The sequence below is a fragment of the Trypanosoma cruzi genome, genomic scaffold (assembly GCF_000209065.1).
Source record: "Trypanosoma cruzi strain CL Brener 1047053516803 genomic scaffold, whole genome shotgun sequence".
Lineage (NCBI taxonomy): Eukaryota > Euglenozoa > Kinetoplastea > Trypanosomatida > Trypanosomatidae > Trypanosoma > Trypanosoma cruzi.
The window spans coordinates 2978-18554 of NW_001849486.1; the positions used below are offsets into that span (position 1 = coordinate 2978).

At 52.9% G+C, this 15577-nt stretch overlaps 2 protein-coding genes and 3 pseudogenes across 2 annotated transcripts, besides 7 other annotated features; all 5 read left to right on the forward strand.

The window, feature by feature from the left end:
• On the forward strand, positions 1–484 carry Tc00.1047053508401.10 (trans-sialidase, putative; the record flags this gene model as incomplete). Its single annotated transcript, XM_803264.1, has 1 exon — positions 1–484. A coding segment is annotated over one exon (484 nt), but the record flags the coding sequence as incomplete, so codon positions are not given.
• Positions 1–1125: a sequence feature (heterozygous, non-Esmeraldo-like haplotype).
• Positions 572–599: a sequence feature (AT_rich).
• Positions 1126–15577: a sequence feature (areas not merged during assembly with more than two copies in the genome that could not be assigned to a particular haplotype).
• Positions 1413–1460: a sequence feature (T-rich).
• Positions 1492–1517: a sequence feature (AT_rich).
• Positions 4157–7096, forward strand: Tc00.1047053508401.20 (retrotransposon hot spot (RHS) protein, putative; the record flags this gene model as incomplete). The annotated part of the gene is made up of 1 exon (XM_803265.1): positions 4157–7096. One exon carries the CDS (start codon positions 4157–4159, stop codon positions 7094–7096), a length of 2940 nt encoding a protein of 979 aa, XP_808358.1.
• Positions 7382–7834: a mobile genetic element.
• Positions 7543–7574: a sequence feature (AT_rich).
• On the forward strand, positions 7949–10831 carry Tc00.1047053508401.50 (annotated as a pseudogene).
• On the forward strand, positions 11708–12730 carry Tc00.1047053508401.70 (annotated as a pseudogene).
• Tc00.1047053508401.90 lies at positions 12871–13356 on the forward strand (annotated as a pseudogene).

Here is a 15577-nt window from a genome sequence, read left to right on the forward strand (position 1 = left end):
ACTGTCGTATACGCGGATAAAGAAGTGGGGGACGTGGCTCAAAGCAAAGAAAACAACACAGAGCGGCGTTTGGGAGCCGAAGAAGGGATACCAAGTGGCACTCATGCTGCAAGGCAAAAAGGCCTCTGTGTACATTGATGGTACGTTTCTGAGGCAGGAAGAGGTGCCGTTAACGGGTGAGGCGCCACTTGAGCTTGTACGCTTTTGCTTTGGCGCGTGCGGTGAGGATGCCGGCCAGAAAACTAAGGTGACGGTGAAGAACGTCTTTCTGTACAACCGCCCACTGAATTCCACCGAGATAAATGCACTCAAGGACAAGGCCCACACTTTGAATGGCCCGGGGGGAGCACTGGCGGGGTGGGCAGCTCTGGAGGGAGCTGCCGCCAGAGAACATGCGGCTGTGGTGGGCTTGACATCTGCTGGGAGCGGACTGCTGCCGCTGCTGCTTCTTCTGTTGGGACTGTGGGGCTTTGCGGCTGCGTGAGGAGTGTGCGCCCTCAGTGCGGAACACTTGCGCTCTCCTCTGCAGCGACACACACACACCGCTAGGAATACATTTTGCTCCGTGGAGAATAATTTCTTTTTTTTTTTTAAATTTACTTCCCTTCTTTTGCTTGATGATTTAGGACAACCACCATGGACTTTTTTTTACTATTCCCTCTTTTAATTTCTTCTTGCTGCACTCTTCCTGTGAGGGGTGCCGTGTGTTTCCCGCCCAACTGCTCCACTCGCACACCCACCGACACGCTCATGACGACGGCCCTGTGCGCCTCGCCTGCTGCACGCATGAGGAGGGGCCGCGACGAACGGCGCGCTGAGGGAGCCGTGACGTGTGGGCGTGCGACGAGGGCCTGTGGGGCGGAGCACACATTTCTTCCCCTCTTGTTTTGTTTTTGCGGCCAGGGCTGGCAGACACCCGCAGCGCCACACACACAGCCACACCCTGCCGCTTTTTTAGGATTTTATTTTGCTTTGCGTGTTTTTTTTTTTTTTTTTGCGGTGGCGCACTCTTCGGGGTCGGCCTCGTGAGCATTTCTTTTCCCTCCGATGATTTCTTTTTCTTTTGCTGCGCTCACTCTCCCGATGGAGAGACGCGACTGCCGTCATGTCTGCGTGCTTCTCTCAGTCCCTCCACGCACGAGTGACTGAGCCCTGCAGGCCGCACTCACGCACCAATAAAAGGACTGAGGGGAGGAGCAACACGCAGATGACCCCGTGAAATATAAACGATGTGCGGACACACACGGAAGGTCAGGCGGTTGAAAGACATTTAAATATCTTTTAATTTTCGGGAAAAATATGCAGACAATTTCTGGAGCAAGATGATAGTTAGGTGCTTTTTGTGTGTGTGGCTTTTCTTTTTCTTTTTTTCATTTTATTATTATTTGTGTGTAGCTGTAATAGAGGGCGACTTTTTTCATTCTTTTTTTTTTTTCCTTTTTTATTGTTTTTTCTTTTTTCCAAAGTGTGAGGAGCGGAAGGGTGAAGATGAATTTTTTTTTTAATAAATTTTTTATGAATTGCCGCTGCTTTCTCTGCAGTGCAATATCATGAGCTTGAGCAGTCCTTTTCTCTTTATTTCTGCCATGCACCTCTGCTGTACATTTTTGCTTGTGCGTCCCTTCACATGCTCTGCCCCTGTTTTTACTTCCTTGCCTCGTGTGTCTGCAGGCACACACAACCACACAACATGCACATTGCAGTGGGTTTTGATGCTTCTTTTGTAGCGTGTGCTGGCGGCTGCGGGTGGCTGCTGCCTCTTTCCGTGGGCATGAAGGGAGGAGGAGAGAGGGAGCGCGCACCGCTTAGTCACTCTTCCTGCGGGTGTGATGCGCGCGGTGGGCTGCGACTGCTGTGGAGGGCCGCATCCTTTCGGTGTGCGCTTCTCCGCCGTTTTGCCGTGCGTTTGCGCATGTCATTTATTGTGCGCGTGCGTGCTGGGCATATTTTTTCGGAGCGTTGGGCGGCCACCACCATTCTTTTGCGGTTTGTGTGAGTGGGCACGTGCGGATGGGGGTCAGGGCGCATGGAATGAGGGAATGGCTTGAGGAAAGGGGAATTTGATTTGGAGGGTATTTGGACCGGATTATTTTGGCTGCGGTGGCCAAATGCACGACGGATGTGTTTCCGCATAATGGGGGAGGATGCGACATGATTTTCCGAAGTGGTCCGTCAATGCAATATGGGTTTTATAACACCGAGGCACAGTGGTCTTCCTGCAATGGCTGGTGAGGGCCTCTAGTGGACCGGTGTATTTATTCTGCTGCTCGAGGAGGCGTAGAAGCGCGATTTGAGGTGAGCGGCGAAAGGGCCACGCATCCCGCAGTGACGGTCGTCGTTGGCCCACCGGGTGCCTCTGAAGGTTTTGTTGGATGCAACGTCCTTATGCCCGTCTCTGGATGGCGGCATCCCTGATGCAGCCAACGAACGGGGCTGCGAGCGACGGTGAGACGCAAGCACGTGTGGATGTTCGGAGCGGTCGGCGCACCGCACGCTGAGAGCATGGCACGGTGAGGACCGGACCTAGAAAAGGGACACCGCGTGGGACGTCAATCTTCACTGCAGCGACCGCCACCGAATTCGGGTTTGCTCGCACCTTCTGCGGTCCCTCTTCCTTCCCTCACTTCTGTGCCGAGGACTGTGCCGCGGGATCGAGCAGCGCGATGTTTGGCCGCAGGAACATGGCCCGAACAAATGATTTGTGGGAGGGGATGTGCACTGCGACGAGAAGGAAGAAAATGTTGCGAGACGACCACCACGACAAGACCGGAGTGAAGTTTTGTTTTGTCCACTTGCGCGAGGGCGGCCTGCCACCTGGTTGGTTAGGAGGATTATTATTTTTTTTGCGTCGTTGCGCTCTCTTTTTATTCCGCTGCGTTTTCCTGCGGACCTGCGAAGGGAGACTTGCAAGAAGTTCCTGCGAGGCGTCCGTGCCGTCGTCGGAAAAGCGGATTCCCCCTTGAAAAACGCTACCTTTTAAATTTGTTTTGGGCGGGGAGTTCCTGTCGATTCAACGCGACTTTGTTTTGCGGATTTGATGCGTGTGTTTCCGAGCGGTTCGATCTGTGCTCCCGGCCCACTCGGATGCGGTGTGCGCGTCGAAGTGAAGGTGCCTGCCAGCCGTTTTATTGCCTCCCCCGCTGTGGCTGCCGCCGCTGCCTTTCTCCCTTCCTGAAGTCCTGCGGCTTCTTGACACGATGTTTTGGAGAAGGCGTTGCCACTCTTGTCGTCCATGGTATTTTGATTCTGGTTTCGCGGTCAGGAGACATTGAACGAGAGGGTTTGCTGCCCTTTTGTTTTATTTGTCCTCTCTGCCTGACGGCCAGTTCTGCACAAACGTGCTCCTCGGCACCTCAGTTGGTGCTGGCGGGTTTGCTCACAGTTGTTGCTGGCAATCGCATGCGCCAACTCTTCTCTGCTCCCTTTCAGTGTCGCATTTTTTTTTTATTGATTGACGGACGCCATTCTGTCCGGCGTGCTACCTTGATTGGATTGTGTGGGACTGCTTGCCAACGCCATCGGAGAAAGCAGGCCGACTTTTCCATTTATATAATTCCATCTCGCGCGCAGTTATTTTTTTTCACATGTTCTGTTGGGCACTCAAACAGCACGGGGTCCGGAACTATGCGTGCGTGGAATTCTTCCTGCCATGTGAGCTGCAGGCAACACCGAGGGGCTGCCACTTTGACTCCGCAGAGTTGTTGTGTCTCTTTGCAGGGCTGGCAGGGAAATTCCATGCAGCCTGCTACTGCCGGTGTGTCCCCAAATGTTGTCACTCCATGCGAATGATGTGCTTCAGCGAGTGAGGGTGTTGGTTGGGTTTGTGTGCACTCTGATTCTGTTTGCTACTTTGTGCGGGCACGCAACACTTGATTGGTGGGAAAATGTAGCGGGGCGATGCATGGCCGCGTCCCGCCCATCGTTCACTGCACGATGGTGTGGTGCACACTGTGGTGCTGACTCTGCGATGTGACCGCGGTCTTCTGTGCGACAATGGTGGTGTGTGGAGGAGAGTGCTGAGTTGCATCGGGACGGTGGGATCGTGTTTTCTTTTTATTTTTTTGTGAAGGTGCACACTTATTTTTAGTGTTAGTGATCGGGAAAACAAACAAACAGAAAAAGTGAATAAAATAAAATAGAATAAAAAAGGACGATAATGTGGCGGTGTTGTGGCCGATTGCACGTTGCGTTGCTGCGGAGGCGGTGGGCCTTGACTGCTTCACCGACAGGCGTTGCAGTGCGGCTGCATGGCGCACTGACCGCCCCGCCGTGCGAGTGCCACGCCCAACTCCATTGGGACTGCGGGACGAGACAGCCGCGAGTGTCCTTTGGAGCCAGCGGCACCTGCTGGCCGCGGTTGGGCGGTGCGAGTGGGATGCTTCACCACACGGGTGTTGTGATGGCACCTCGCAGCGGCTCTTGTGATGGTTCCGACGCTGCAGCTCGACATGTGGTGAGGAGTAAAGTGTGGCCGCAGTGGACCATGAGCAGCAGCGTTGAGGACATCCTTCTGGGTGGAAGCAATAACAGCACCGACATGAAGCTGAACGATTTCCTCTGGAGCAACTTGGGCGATGAGTGGGTTGTGGAAAGAAATGGGAACGTCATTATGGAGGCGTTTGTTCAGGAGCCGGATGCTTACGTGCAAGACCAGCGGCTTCTTAGAATTATTTTTAATTTAACAGAGTACCAAGAGATGGAAAGAGAGTTGGATGAGATGAAAATTCTATTGGAGGCCATTACTAAGCTTCACCACGAGGGTGTGGTCTCGCTCGAGCAATGGAGGGACTATGAGGGAAAGGATACAGTCACTCCCATTGCAAGGGGAAAACTAAACGCAGCCCTCACTCAGGTACTGACAGAAGCGTGGCGGAAGGCAGAAGAAAGGGTAAGACGAGCGCAAGAAATGAAATTTACCATTTCCACTACGATCGAAGATGTACTGTTTAAAGGAGGAGTCTGCGTCAAGGAAAAGAAGCTGAATGATTTTCTTACGATGGAATTGGGCGGCAGGGGCGTTGTGGACACCAATCGGAATGTCTTGCTGAAGGAGTTTTTCAAGGATCCCGCGAGGTATATCCGTGATAAAGGAGTATTGAAAGAAATACAGATAACCGATGCTTATGCGAGGGTGGAGGGGGCTGTAAGGGATGAAATAATCTTCGAAAAAGATCGAAGTAAGCTTCGCGATAAGGATGTCATCAATCTATTTGGGTGGTCAAAAGCTGCCGCAAACGTAAAAACAAGTGTTCATTGCATCACTAAAGATTTCTTGGATGCAGCTGCCGAGGAGGCGAGGAACCGAATGACGACGATTGTAGCGATAAAACTGGAGGGATGCTACGAGTCTGTGTACGATGCGAGGTGGCATCATGTCGTGGAAGTTTCCGACGGCGAGGGGACGGGATTGAAGGTGAGGGAGGGGAAACCCCCGCAGTCATGGACGTACAAGAAAGCTGGCAACACCCTCGAAAAGGATGACGCTGTGCGGCAATCCGGTGAAGTACCTCCCGTGTTGATGGTGCTCACCTCGGACAAGGGATGGCCGTACACGATGAATGTGCTGCATGGGGCTGGTAATGACTTGTGTGTTAACTCTGAGGTGGATCGAGTGTGGCAGATCGTCGAGCGCGATCTCACCGAGTGGTTCAGCAATTTTGATTTGACTCTCAATCCTTCACCTTTGCCGCGTGTGTTGATTGGGACGCCCGGGATCGGGAAGTCGATGGCTGCCGGCTCGTACCTTCTTTACCAGCTGCTGCACTACGATGTGGAGAAAATCCAAGTGGTAGTCCATTGTTTTGGAAAAACGATGTACGTGTTTGACAAGACCATCAAGGCGGTGACAAAATACAAGGGTAATATAACATCCAAGAATGTTTTGGATGGTTTGTGGCAGCGTGGGATGAAAGGGTATATTATTTACGATGTGGCAAGGAAAGGAACACCGCCCGACACAGATTTTGCGCCCTCTACTGGATGGGGCATGATTGTGGTGTCATCCCCAGAGGTAAGCAACTATGATGAGTGGGAGAAGCAAGTAAAAGCCAGTCGAATCATCATGAATTGCCCCGACGAGACGGATGTGAGGGCGATGTGCGCATGGATGGAGCGAGGTCTGGATACAGATGAGCAAGCGGGATACTGGAGGATGGTCAAAAAACACATGGAAAAGGTGGGGCCGATTCCACGTTACATCTTTGATGAGAATGATTATAATGGTCGCCTGAGTGCCGTTGATGATGCCTTGTTATCGATCAAACCTACTGATGTTGGAGAGTACTTTACCCTGAGAGGAAGTAAGCTATGGTATTCCAAGGATAAGTCTCACAAACTTGTGAAGATCGTCCGGGAAATAACAGATGAAGGTGCTGAGGTATTTCTCAACGCATCAATAAGTGCTGATATCGGGTTTCGAATTGCAGACCGTTTGGAAAAGGAAATGGATGCGAAGGATCTTTTGTTGCTAATATTGGGATCGCGTGGTGCTCTTGCTTCCCGAGCTCTGGAACAATTAGGTTTGCGCGCCTTCATGTATGGGGAGCTTGTCAGTGCATTAGTAGAGGGACTCAAGGAGCTGCCGCCACCAGAACGTGAAGCACAGGATTCAGTGCTGAAGGTAAACCATCAAGGGCACCCCACTCGCACCGTTGGATTAACGGAACTGGAAGGCGGTGTCACGAGGATTCCGATGGAGTACGGGGTGCTGTACATACCGAAGGTTGAAAACTTTCCGCTGGTGGACGGCTTTTTCTTCATGGAGTCACCGCGGAGGACGCTGGTTGGGCTGCAGATGGCTACGGCGAGTGCGCACCGCACCACAACCAGCGCTGTGAGGCAGTTCACTGAGTGCCTGGCGGCATATTTTGAAGGATGGGACGAATTATCCCGAGACCTGTCGTGGGATATTATTTATGTGCAGCACGCAGACAGAAAAAAGATATCAAAATGGCATGAATGTGATCGCGTCAATCCCAATAATAAAACCGACGCTGAAAAAGAGATTGTGGCGTTCTGGAACGGAAAGGTACACCAATACCAGTTTGTGTTAACACCTGATTTTGTAAATAAAATCACAGAAATGAGAACACAATAATCTTGGGGGAAAAGGGATAGGGAAGAAAGTTGGGGAAATAATTGGGGAACAGAGTGCATTTCGTTTTAGTGAAATATATTAGGAAGTATTTTAACGATTTTTGTGTGTGTGTGCCTACGGGGTCTAGACAGTGAGTGCCTTTCTTTTCAGAGAACCGTTGTGATCGGCAGTGCCACACTCACCACACCCTCTTTTGATTTTATTTTATTTTTTCCACCAGAGGCGCATCGTCACTGGAGGCCGTTGCGCACTACAGGTGCCGCATAATTTCTCTTTATTTTCATGGGATTTTGTGAAAAGAATGCCTGCGAGGGCGGCTGGCTGCCCAAATAAATTCATATCTCGCACAAACGAAGATATCTCTTTACAACTTTTTTCTCTTCTATCGCACTGTCTTTTGGGGGACCGCGATTGAGGCAGTCAGGGAGCCGACAGCTGTTAGACGGAATTATTATTATTATTTTTATTTTTTATTTTTGCCTCCCTGCCCACCCACTTTGTGATCCTCACCTTGCGGCGTTTTTTTGTGGCTGGAGGAGCCCCAAAGGCCTGCCACTTTGCGGGGATAAGTGTTTCTAATTCTAACTGTGCGCAGCAGTCCGCGGCAGTGATTGACGGAATGTGCATATATTTTGGGGAAAACATTGCGGCGAACTCATTGCCTCTCCATTTACCGCTTTTTTTTTCCTGTCCTTTTTGGATAATTTCAGAATCCGGCCAGCGGCCCAGAAGATTATTCAGTGTTGTTTCCCTCTCGGTCTCTCGCTTCTTTTCTTTATTTCTGTCTTTGACCCTTTTTTTCTGTGCATGCAACAAACACACAGCGCAGCATTCAATGTGATGCTCTTTCAATGGAGGTGAAAGCCGTTTTTGCTCCCACCAAACCACGACGCCGTCCTCGCAGCTCCCCGCGACAATGCGGGTAGACGGCAACACGGTGCAGTTTAATTGCCCCCAGGCACTGAGGGATGCCGGACTTGCGGTTGCTGAGGCCTTGTTTGACGTCGATGTGGCGTTGGACGGGCCGGACGCAAGTGCACTCTTCCGAAAATTGTGTGCCATTGCCGCCCCCAACTTTCCTCAGGAACGCAAGAAAATGGTGGCCTTCAGCTACGGCGTGCGTTCGTCACCAAGGCGACAACTCCTGTACGGCTCTGCAGCTGGAGAAGGATGTGCTGCTTGAGTCATCACTGAATTTATTCGGCTGGGCGCCAAAAAGGGCATTTTTGCCCTCTCATGCCGCGTCATTGGGTCAACAGAGCACCGCGCAGACCTTCTTGACGCCGACAACGAGCTCGGAGTTATTATGGGCTCCGTGAAGGAGGGACCTCGTGTGCGAATGGTGGCGCGAATTTGTGTCTCATTGGCCGGCGACGTTCGAGCGGCGATGGACACTATCGTCAAAAACTATGAGAAATACTTTATTCCGTGCTGTGTGAAAAGCAGCCAATGCCTGAGCTGGAGGCAATGCCTTCCTATTTGCCCGACACCGTCGTTCTTCAGCTTTACCGCGATGTTGGTGAGGCGGAGTTTGCAGATTATATGGATGCAAACTCCCTGGCATTTGTCGCCTTGGGAGATGCCGAACGGCTCGTCTTGTGTGGTATTGATGCCACCGCGCAGCCACAGCACGAAGGGGCTCAACGAGCACTGGTGTCGGCAGCAGGAATTGTCTCCGGCATTCGCCGCCGTCGTCTGCGCATTCCCTTCGGCATGTCAGAACTCAGTCAGTTGTTGCGCCGAGCGTACAATACGGAAAAAGGCAACCGCAACAATAGCCTCACTGGTTCTACCGAGACGGCTTTATTGACTCACGCCTTTTTGGATGCCGTGTGGGCGGAGGAATCGTTCCATTGTCTCTCCACGACTCGTCGTGTTGGCAATATTCTTGGCTCGACCGGAATCGGATCCGCCACAAGGGATCTTGCCGTTGACAAGTGGCGTCTTGATCAGGACATCATGGAGTTGCGGGATGAACTCATGATTGCCCGGACCGTGTACGACCACAGGCATTGTGGCTATGAATCCAACAGGCCATTTCAGACATAAAGGAGGAATAGATGAAGCGCATCAACGCCATTCAGAGCAACCGTGAGGAGGCGCGGAAATGGCAGCTGAGTGTGTTTTGCGAGCGTGCCAAGCATGAGGTGGAGAAGATGATCAAAGAGCTTGAGCAGAGAGGTGGGGCCACGTTGGACGAACTTGAGGGGACTCTGGAGGCGAAAAAGCGGGAGAGCATTGCTCTGCAGGCTGACCGCGAAGGCCGCATTTGGGAGTACGAGCATACGGTGGAGAAGATCCGAACGAGGAAACAGACCGAGGAGAGTGCCTCGGAGAGGTTGCGGCAGGCGATGCAGCAGCCGGAGCAAGAACTCAGCCTACGGCAGAGCGCCATTGAGACGAAGGAGCAGCAGCTCGAGATGGTTCAACTTGGCGGGGCGAGGGGGCGAGAGGCCATCATGCGGGAGCGGCATTCTATTGAGGCGGTGCGAAGGACCGTCCGGGAGGAGCGGTGTCGCCAGCGGAGGCAGTGGATCCATCAGGTTAAGGAAATGAATGCAAAATTCCCTGAACAGGTGCGTCCCTTGGCCGAGGAGCGGAAGAAGAAGTACGAGCAGGCGACAGCCAGGGAGGACGCCGCCGAGACGGCTCTTGCTGCCGACATCAAAATGATCGAGGAGTATTTGCCGAGGCTCATTTCCCTTGAGGACATTCCTGTGAATCCGGAGGAGACGGACATCATTCGACGCCAGTTTGACGAGGTCTTCACGCAAGAGGAACAGACATACTTGGCCAGCGCTGAAGAGGAACAGGCCCGCAAGGAGAGGCTGGGACGAGGACTCGAGGTGTATTGACATCGTATCCTTGATGATTACGTGGCAAAGAAAAATGAAAACTGCATGACACCGAGACAAAGGAACACCACCTCAGTTCTGTTGTGGATCAGGTGCTGAATTAATTACGCAACGGGGTCCGCGTGACAAAGATACCGATCAAGGGCAATGCTCGCAGACGCCTATGTTTTCTCTCTGAGGACTGCAAATGTATTCATTCCTGGGATCTGGACCGTCAGGGATTCCCGTTAAATCGCAAACTACCTCCAGTCACCATGTGGATACGTGACATCGAAAAAGTTCTCATCGGCCTGTCCACAACCTCATTTGTGAACTACAGCGGGAGGCACAGCTGGCAAAGACACGCCAGGAGGCAGTTTCTGACAATGGGACGCACCGCCATGATGCCACGCAAAACATCACTCCGTCCAGCCTTGGAACAAACAACCACCGCGCATTCGCACTTTTGCTTCGCGGTGGGAAATCATTGGAGGTGGTTTGTGAGACTGACAGCGACTGCGAGGCTTGGCTTGTTGCTCTCAAGCGTCCACTGCATTTGAGGACTCCTGTGGAAAGGCTTCTTGAGGAACGACGGGGTACGTGAAGAGGCGCACGTGCGCAGCCGAGCGATAGTGACGTGGAAATGCGGTGGGGTGGCCCACTTGAAATCCGCAATATGCGAGGATTTGTTTCTTTGGCCCCCGATGAAGCAACTCTTTGCGGCGAGGATCACATTCCGCCAGCCCTCTTCCTTCGGGTGGAACAGGAGCTGGCGGAAAAGTCTCAAAGGCGCACAATAACCGCCTGTGGCGTCCGAGTTTGCTCAGGCCTGGATCTGTTCCGCTCTGGCCGACTTTACGACTACTTGTGCGAAAAGCGTGTCGTTCCGCCTCCGTACTAATGCCGTGGGATCTTTTATTGTTTTTCTCTCTTTTTTTCCCATGGCTATTTGTGGTTTTCTTGTGTGCACTTTTGGATGTATTGAGGCGGCTGGTTGGAGAGAGGCTAACTGCCGCACAATTTTGTGTGAAGAGGACTTTTGAACCCCACGTGTTTGGGTTATTAGCGAGTGAAGGGAAGAAAAAAGGAAATGATGGTCACCACCACTACTGCTGCTGCTTTTTTCCTTTTCTTTGCTGCCGCTTTTAAGTGGGCTATCCATCATTTCTTGTGGGTGTTCCACACTCTTCTTCTTTTTCCTCTGTTTCTGGATGCGTTTTTTTAGCGCCGCCGTTGTGGGGCTGTTGCTTTGCCAACATGCATACGGGGGTGGTGCTCCTTCCCATAGATGTGCCGTGAAAAAATTATCAATATATTTTCAAATGCGCCGTGTGCTTCTCTGTGTGCGTGTAATGTGGGGCTTAGGCCTCACCCAGGCAGGGGCAATGACACCTTTGCACCATTGCGAGGCGGCCGGCGGTGCGGTGCACTAGCACAACAAATTGTGCGTTCCATATCACACAGAATATTCGCTGCTGTGGGAATCGAGCACTTATTTTTTGGTGAAACTACCAGGACTTATCCACTGGGGTGCGGTGCGTTGATTCGGCAAAGGGAACAGAAGGACGTCCTCTATGAGGTGTGCCTATGGAGGGAGAACTGAACTGCTACCTTGGTGACCATAAAATATTGGTGTTTATCTGTAACGAGAGGGCGCATCGCTGTGCATGACGAGACTTCATTCACACGGACGTGATGCGGCGGGTGGAGGAGGTCAACGGGCATGGGCAATACGAGAGCGATGCCATTGTTGCCTGGTGAGATGATTTGAGCAGTGATGATGATGGGGCGAACGCTCTCAGGTAGAAACGCTCTTCTCGATGTCAAGGTATTAAAGTTGCACGGTAATGTGCCGCAGGTTGACCGGACCTCTTTTTGTGAGTTTTTCCGACACGTCGGTGGAGCTGCTCGGCGTTCTCCAAAAGGGTGTTCTGTTCTGCACAGGTGTGGCTGCCCGAGGATTGTATTCGCCACGGGCGGACTGAAGTGTGCACGACGATCCTCCGACGGACCCAGCGTGTTGTATTCACCGCACTGGACGGTCAATCCCGCATTGGCAACGTTGGGGACTCTCTGCTGTTCCTCATGCCACACGAGGCAGGATGCATCCCATGCGTGAGGACCCTTTATCGCCAAAGAGAAAGGGATCAGTGGCTCTTTACGGGAAATGAGGCGGCAGCAGCAGCAAATGGAAGAATGATAATGCGACTCGTCTCTTTCCACCACCTGACGACGCTGGACCCAAAAGGGGAACCACATGTGAATGCAGAGCACAGCGCACTTACTTGTGCACTGTTATTCGACTTGTCGTGAAGCGGGATGGAGCCGCCAATGACTCACCTGGCGGAGATGCAAGGTGGAACGACGATCTCGCCCGACTCGCACCGTGTGTGTTCCCATCGTACATGCGAGCGCACGCAGGGCACTCCAGAGAGCCTATAAACCGTGTTTTAAATTTGTGTATGCACACATTGGTCACGTCGCACACGGTTTCCTTCTTGGCAAGGGACCCGGTGATGTTTGGGCACAACTGCAGAGCTTTATTGGGGAGGACGCGAAGACCGCGAGAGAGGCGTCTTCTCTCGACACACAGGAGGGCGGAAGAGGGTGCGAGGGCTTGTGAGGTTGGATGCGACTGCAGTTGGAGGTGCGTCACGATGATTGGCCGCGAAGCGTGATTGTGCGGAGGCAGCGCAGTGTGACGCGTAGTACTGCTGTGCGGGGAATTGGACGGAGGTTGGCACGGAGTGAGGAGAGAAGTGACGCACCCAGGAAGCAAGAGGCCAATGTTGCAATGACGTTGGTGAAGTGTTCTCCATGGGATGAGCTGAGATGTTTCTCCCATGGCGCTTAGCTGTGCCCGCGCAGCCCGTGTTTTCTATCTTTTTGGCTCCACAGAGTGTCCAGGCTTTTGGTTCTTGTTTGCTTGGGACTCCTCCACCATGGGAGTCAACGAACCACGACGATCCATCGGGATTCCAAACCCACGGGAATCGTGGGCTTCAGCGTGGTCAATCTGGATCAGTGAGCGGAGACCTGCGGCGAGTATCTCACGCACTGTCACGGGTATCGGCGCCTGTGTGTGTCTGCCCCATGACCGGCATTTGTATGGCGCACGCACTTGGCAAGGCTGAGGGAAAGGGCGGGGATCCCCACTGGCACGTGTCTGCAGTCATAATGCGTAAATTGTGGACTTGTTTGTGCGGCAAGGCAGCAAGGTCGCTCAGGAGAAGCAGCATAGACTGGGAGTACACTTTCTAGCGGCGCGTGCTTGGTGACTACCGAGGCGAATGCCCCAAAGGGACGTATGTGGGTGATGCAGATGCACTGGATATGCGCAATGCCATGCTTTGTGACAGGGAGCGAGGCAGGAGTAGCGTGATTCCTCCCGCCATAGACCTGTCAACTTTTGAGGAGTTGGAGTGAAGCTAAGGGACAAGCGTGTGTGTCTTCACCTTCTTACGGGAGGGCGCGCAGAAATTAGATTTTGTTTGTTGTCACGGTGCCTGCGGCGACGTTAATGGGGAGTTTGTTCTCCAGAGGCATTCATTGTGCGATTTGTGCGTGTTCGGTGTCTAACGTTTTCAGCACCGCCAAATGGAGCGTTGCGCAGGATCGGAATACATGGATGTGCGAGAGCATTGTATCGCTCGCCCGTAATAACGCACACGCACACAGTTTCAGCGAGTCTGACACGTCACTTTCTTCAGAACGGTCGAAATCACTTGTGGGACATCACTTCATTTGCGGCGTCGCGACGGCGAGGGAAACGGAGAGATATGCCGGGAACGCAATGCCACTCCATAAGACCGCAGGCTGCCGGCGACAAGGATCAGAGAGCTTCTACCCAACATTGAGAAGAGGGCAGCGCTCTGATGATCCGGCTTGCTGTTTAGGAAATTGTAATGTAGTGCACACCGTGTGGGCCTTCTTGCTGCGGATATGCAGAAGGGTGATGTGGGGTGGAATTATTGTTGAAGGCAGCACGGACGCCGCCTGACCTTTATTGGGGGGATGCGTGGTGTTATTCCGTGTTTCCTTGCCTGCGTTGTCGCACTCATGCTGTGTGTGCGGATGGCCACAGTAGTGGAGCTGAATACGGTTCAATGTGTGTTGCTCACGGGGACTGCGCGACACATGTTTTTGTTGGGTTTCCCAAAGGAGGGGCGCATCGCCGTTGCGTGATTCCCGCGGCAGTCCATTACTCTGCGACTGTGCATGCCGCCGTCCGCTGCGCCACTGCAAGCCTTCGCCTTTGTGAGAAATGGGGAGCGTGACTGCTGTGGCGGTGGTCGAATGTTCCCGAATTGGTGCTTTTGGTGATTTCACTTAGAGCGCCGAGCAGCGAGGGCCGCACACGCCCAGGAGGTGGGAGTGTCAGCTGCAACTGCACCTGCGATTTGTATTTGGGATGCGACAAGTTTCTTTGGTATTTTTGTTTTTGGTGATATGCGGGGCAGCGGTGTGTTGGCGTGTGCGAGCTGCTCATGGCTGCTGGTGTTGCCTTTCCTGCTGTTCCCCCGCTCAGCTCCTTTGCGTGCGACGGACCAAACGTTTTTATGGGCGTGTGGTGGGACCGCGTTCTTGATTGGAAAAAAAGCCTTCCACAGGCATAATGATACTGCCGTCTGTGCCACACGAGGCGGTGGGGAAGATCCTGGAATTTATTTGCGGGGCGGCACCGCACCCATGCCGTGTGGTTGATTTGTATTCCGCAATGCACGGTGAGGGGGATGTGCGGTGACAACTTCCTCAAGTGAGGCGACACGAGCAGCACGGGGAGCGGAACGGAGGAGTGGTGGCTGCGTGCTCCCACGTGATACGTGAATGGCGAATGCAAAATGAAAGGCAGCGTCACGGCTCTTTTTTGCCATGCACACCGCAGATATTTTCCATAAAGCGTGCAAACTGCATTTTTTGTTGTGTGGGAACTTACCGTGATGCATCGCCGTTGTGGAGTTTACGATTTGGGTTTCTTGCGTGTGGCCGTCGCTGCACCAAATTCCCTTCCCACTTGTGTCTGTGTGTGTTTGTGCTAGGGTTTATGCGCGCGTTTCCTCTTGCCGAGTGTGTGTGCTGTGACGGCGGTGCCACACGTGTGCGGGACCGTGGCGAGCGGAATGCGTGGGCGAACCCTCCGCGCCCACCACGTTGTTGTTGGCTCTCTCCGACACTGTGCTGGGTGGATGGTATCCACGGGCCGTCTTTGTGGTGGTCCTCGTGCATGTGGTGTGCATCGCACATTGTGTGGATGGTTTTTTTGTTGCGGGTGCCAGTAATTTCTGTGCGTAATTTCCTTCATTCTTATTCCTCTCCCTTTTCATTGTTTGTCAGTATTCAGCTTTAACACGATCCAACCAAGAAAACAAGGAGAAACAATGCCTGGTGGGCACAATAGAGTGCAAGGTGGCAGTATGGAGACCCAAGCGTCTACTGTGCCGCAGGGAGATGGCCAGAGGAGAGCGATGCCGGAGTCGGAGGGTGTCACAGGTCAACCCGCTGCGACCCGCAGAAGAGCGAAGAGGGCGCGACGACCAGAGTGGACCATGAGCAGCACCGTAAGGGACATCCTGCTGGAGGGAAGCACCGGAATGGCCAAAATGAAGCTCAATGATTTTCTTCGGGATTATGTTGGCGGTGGGGCAGT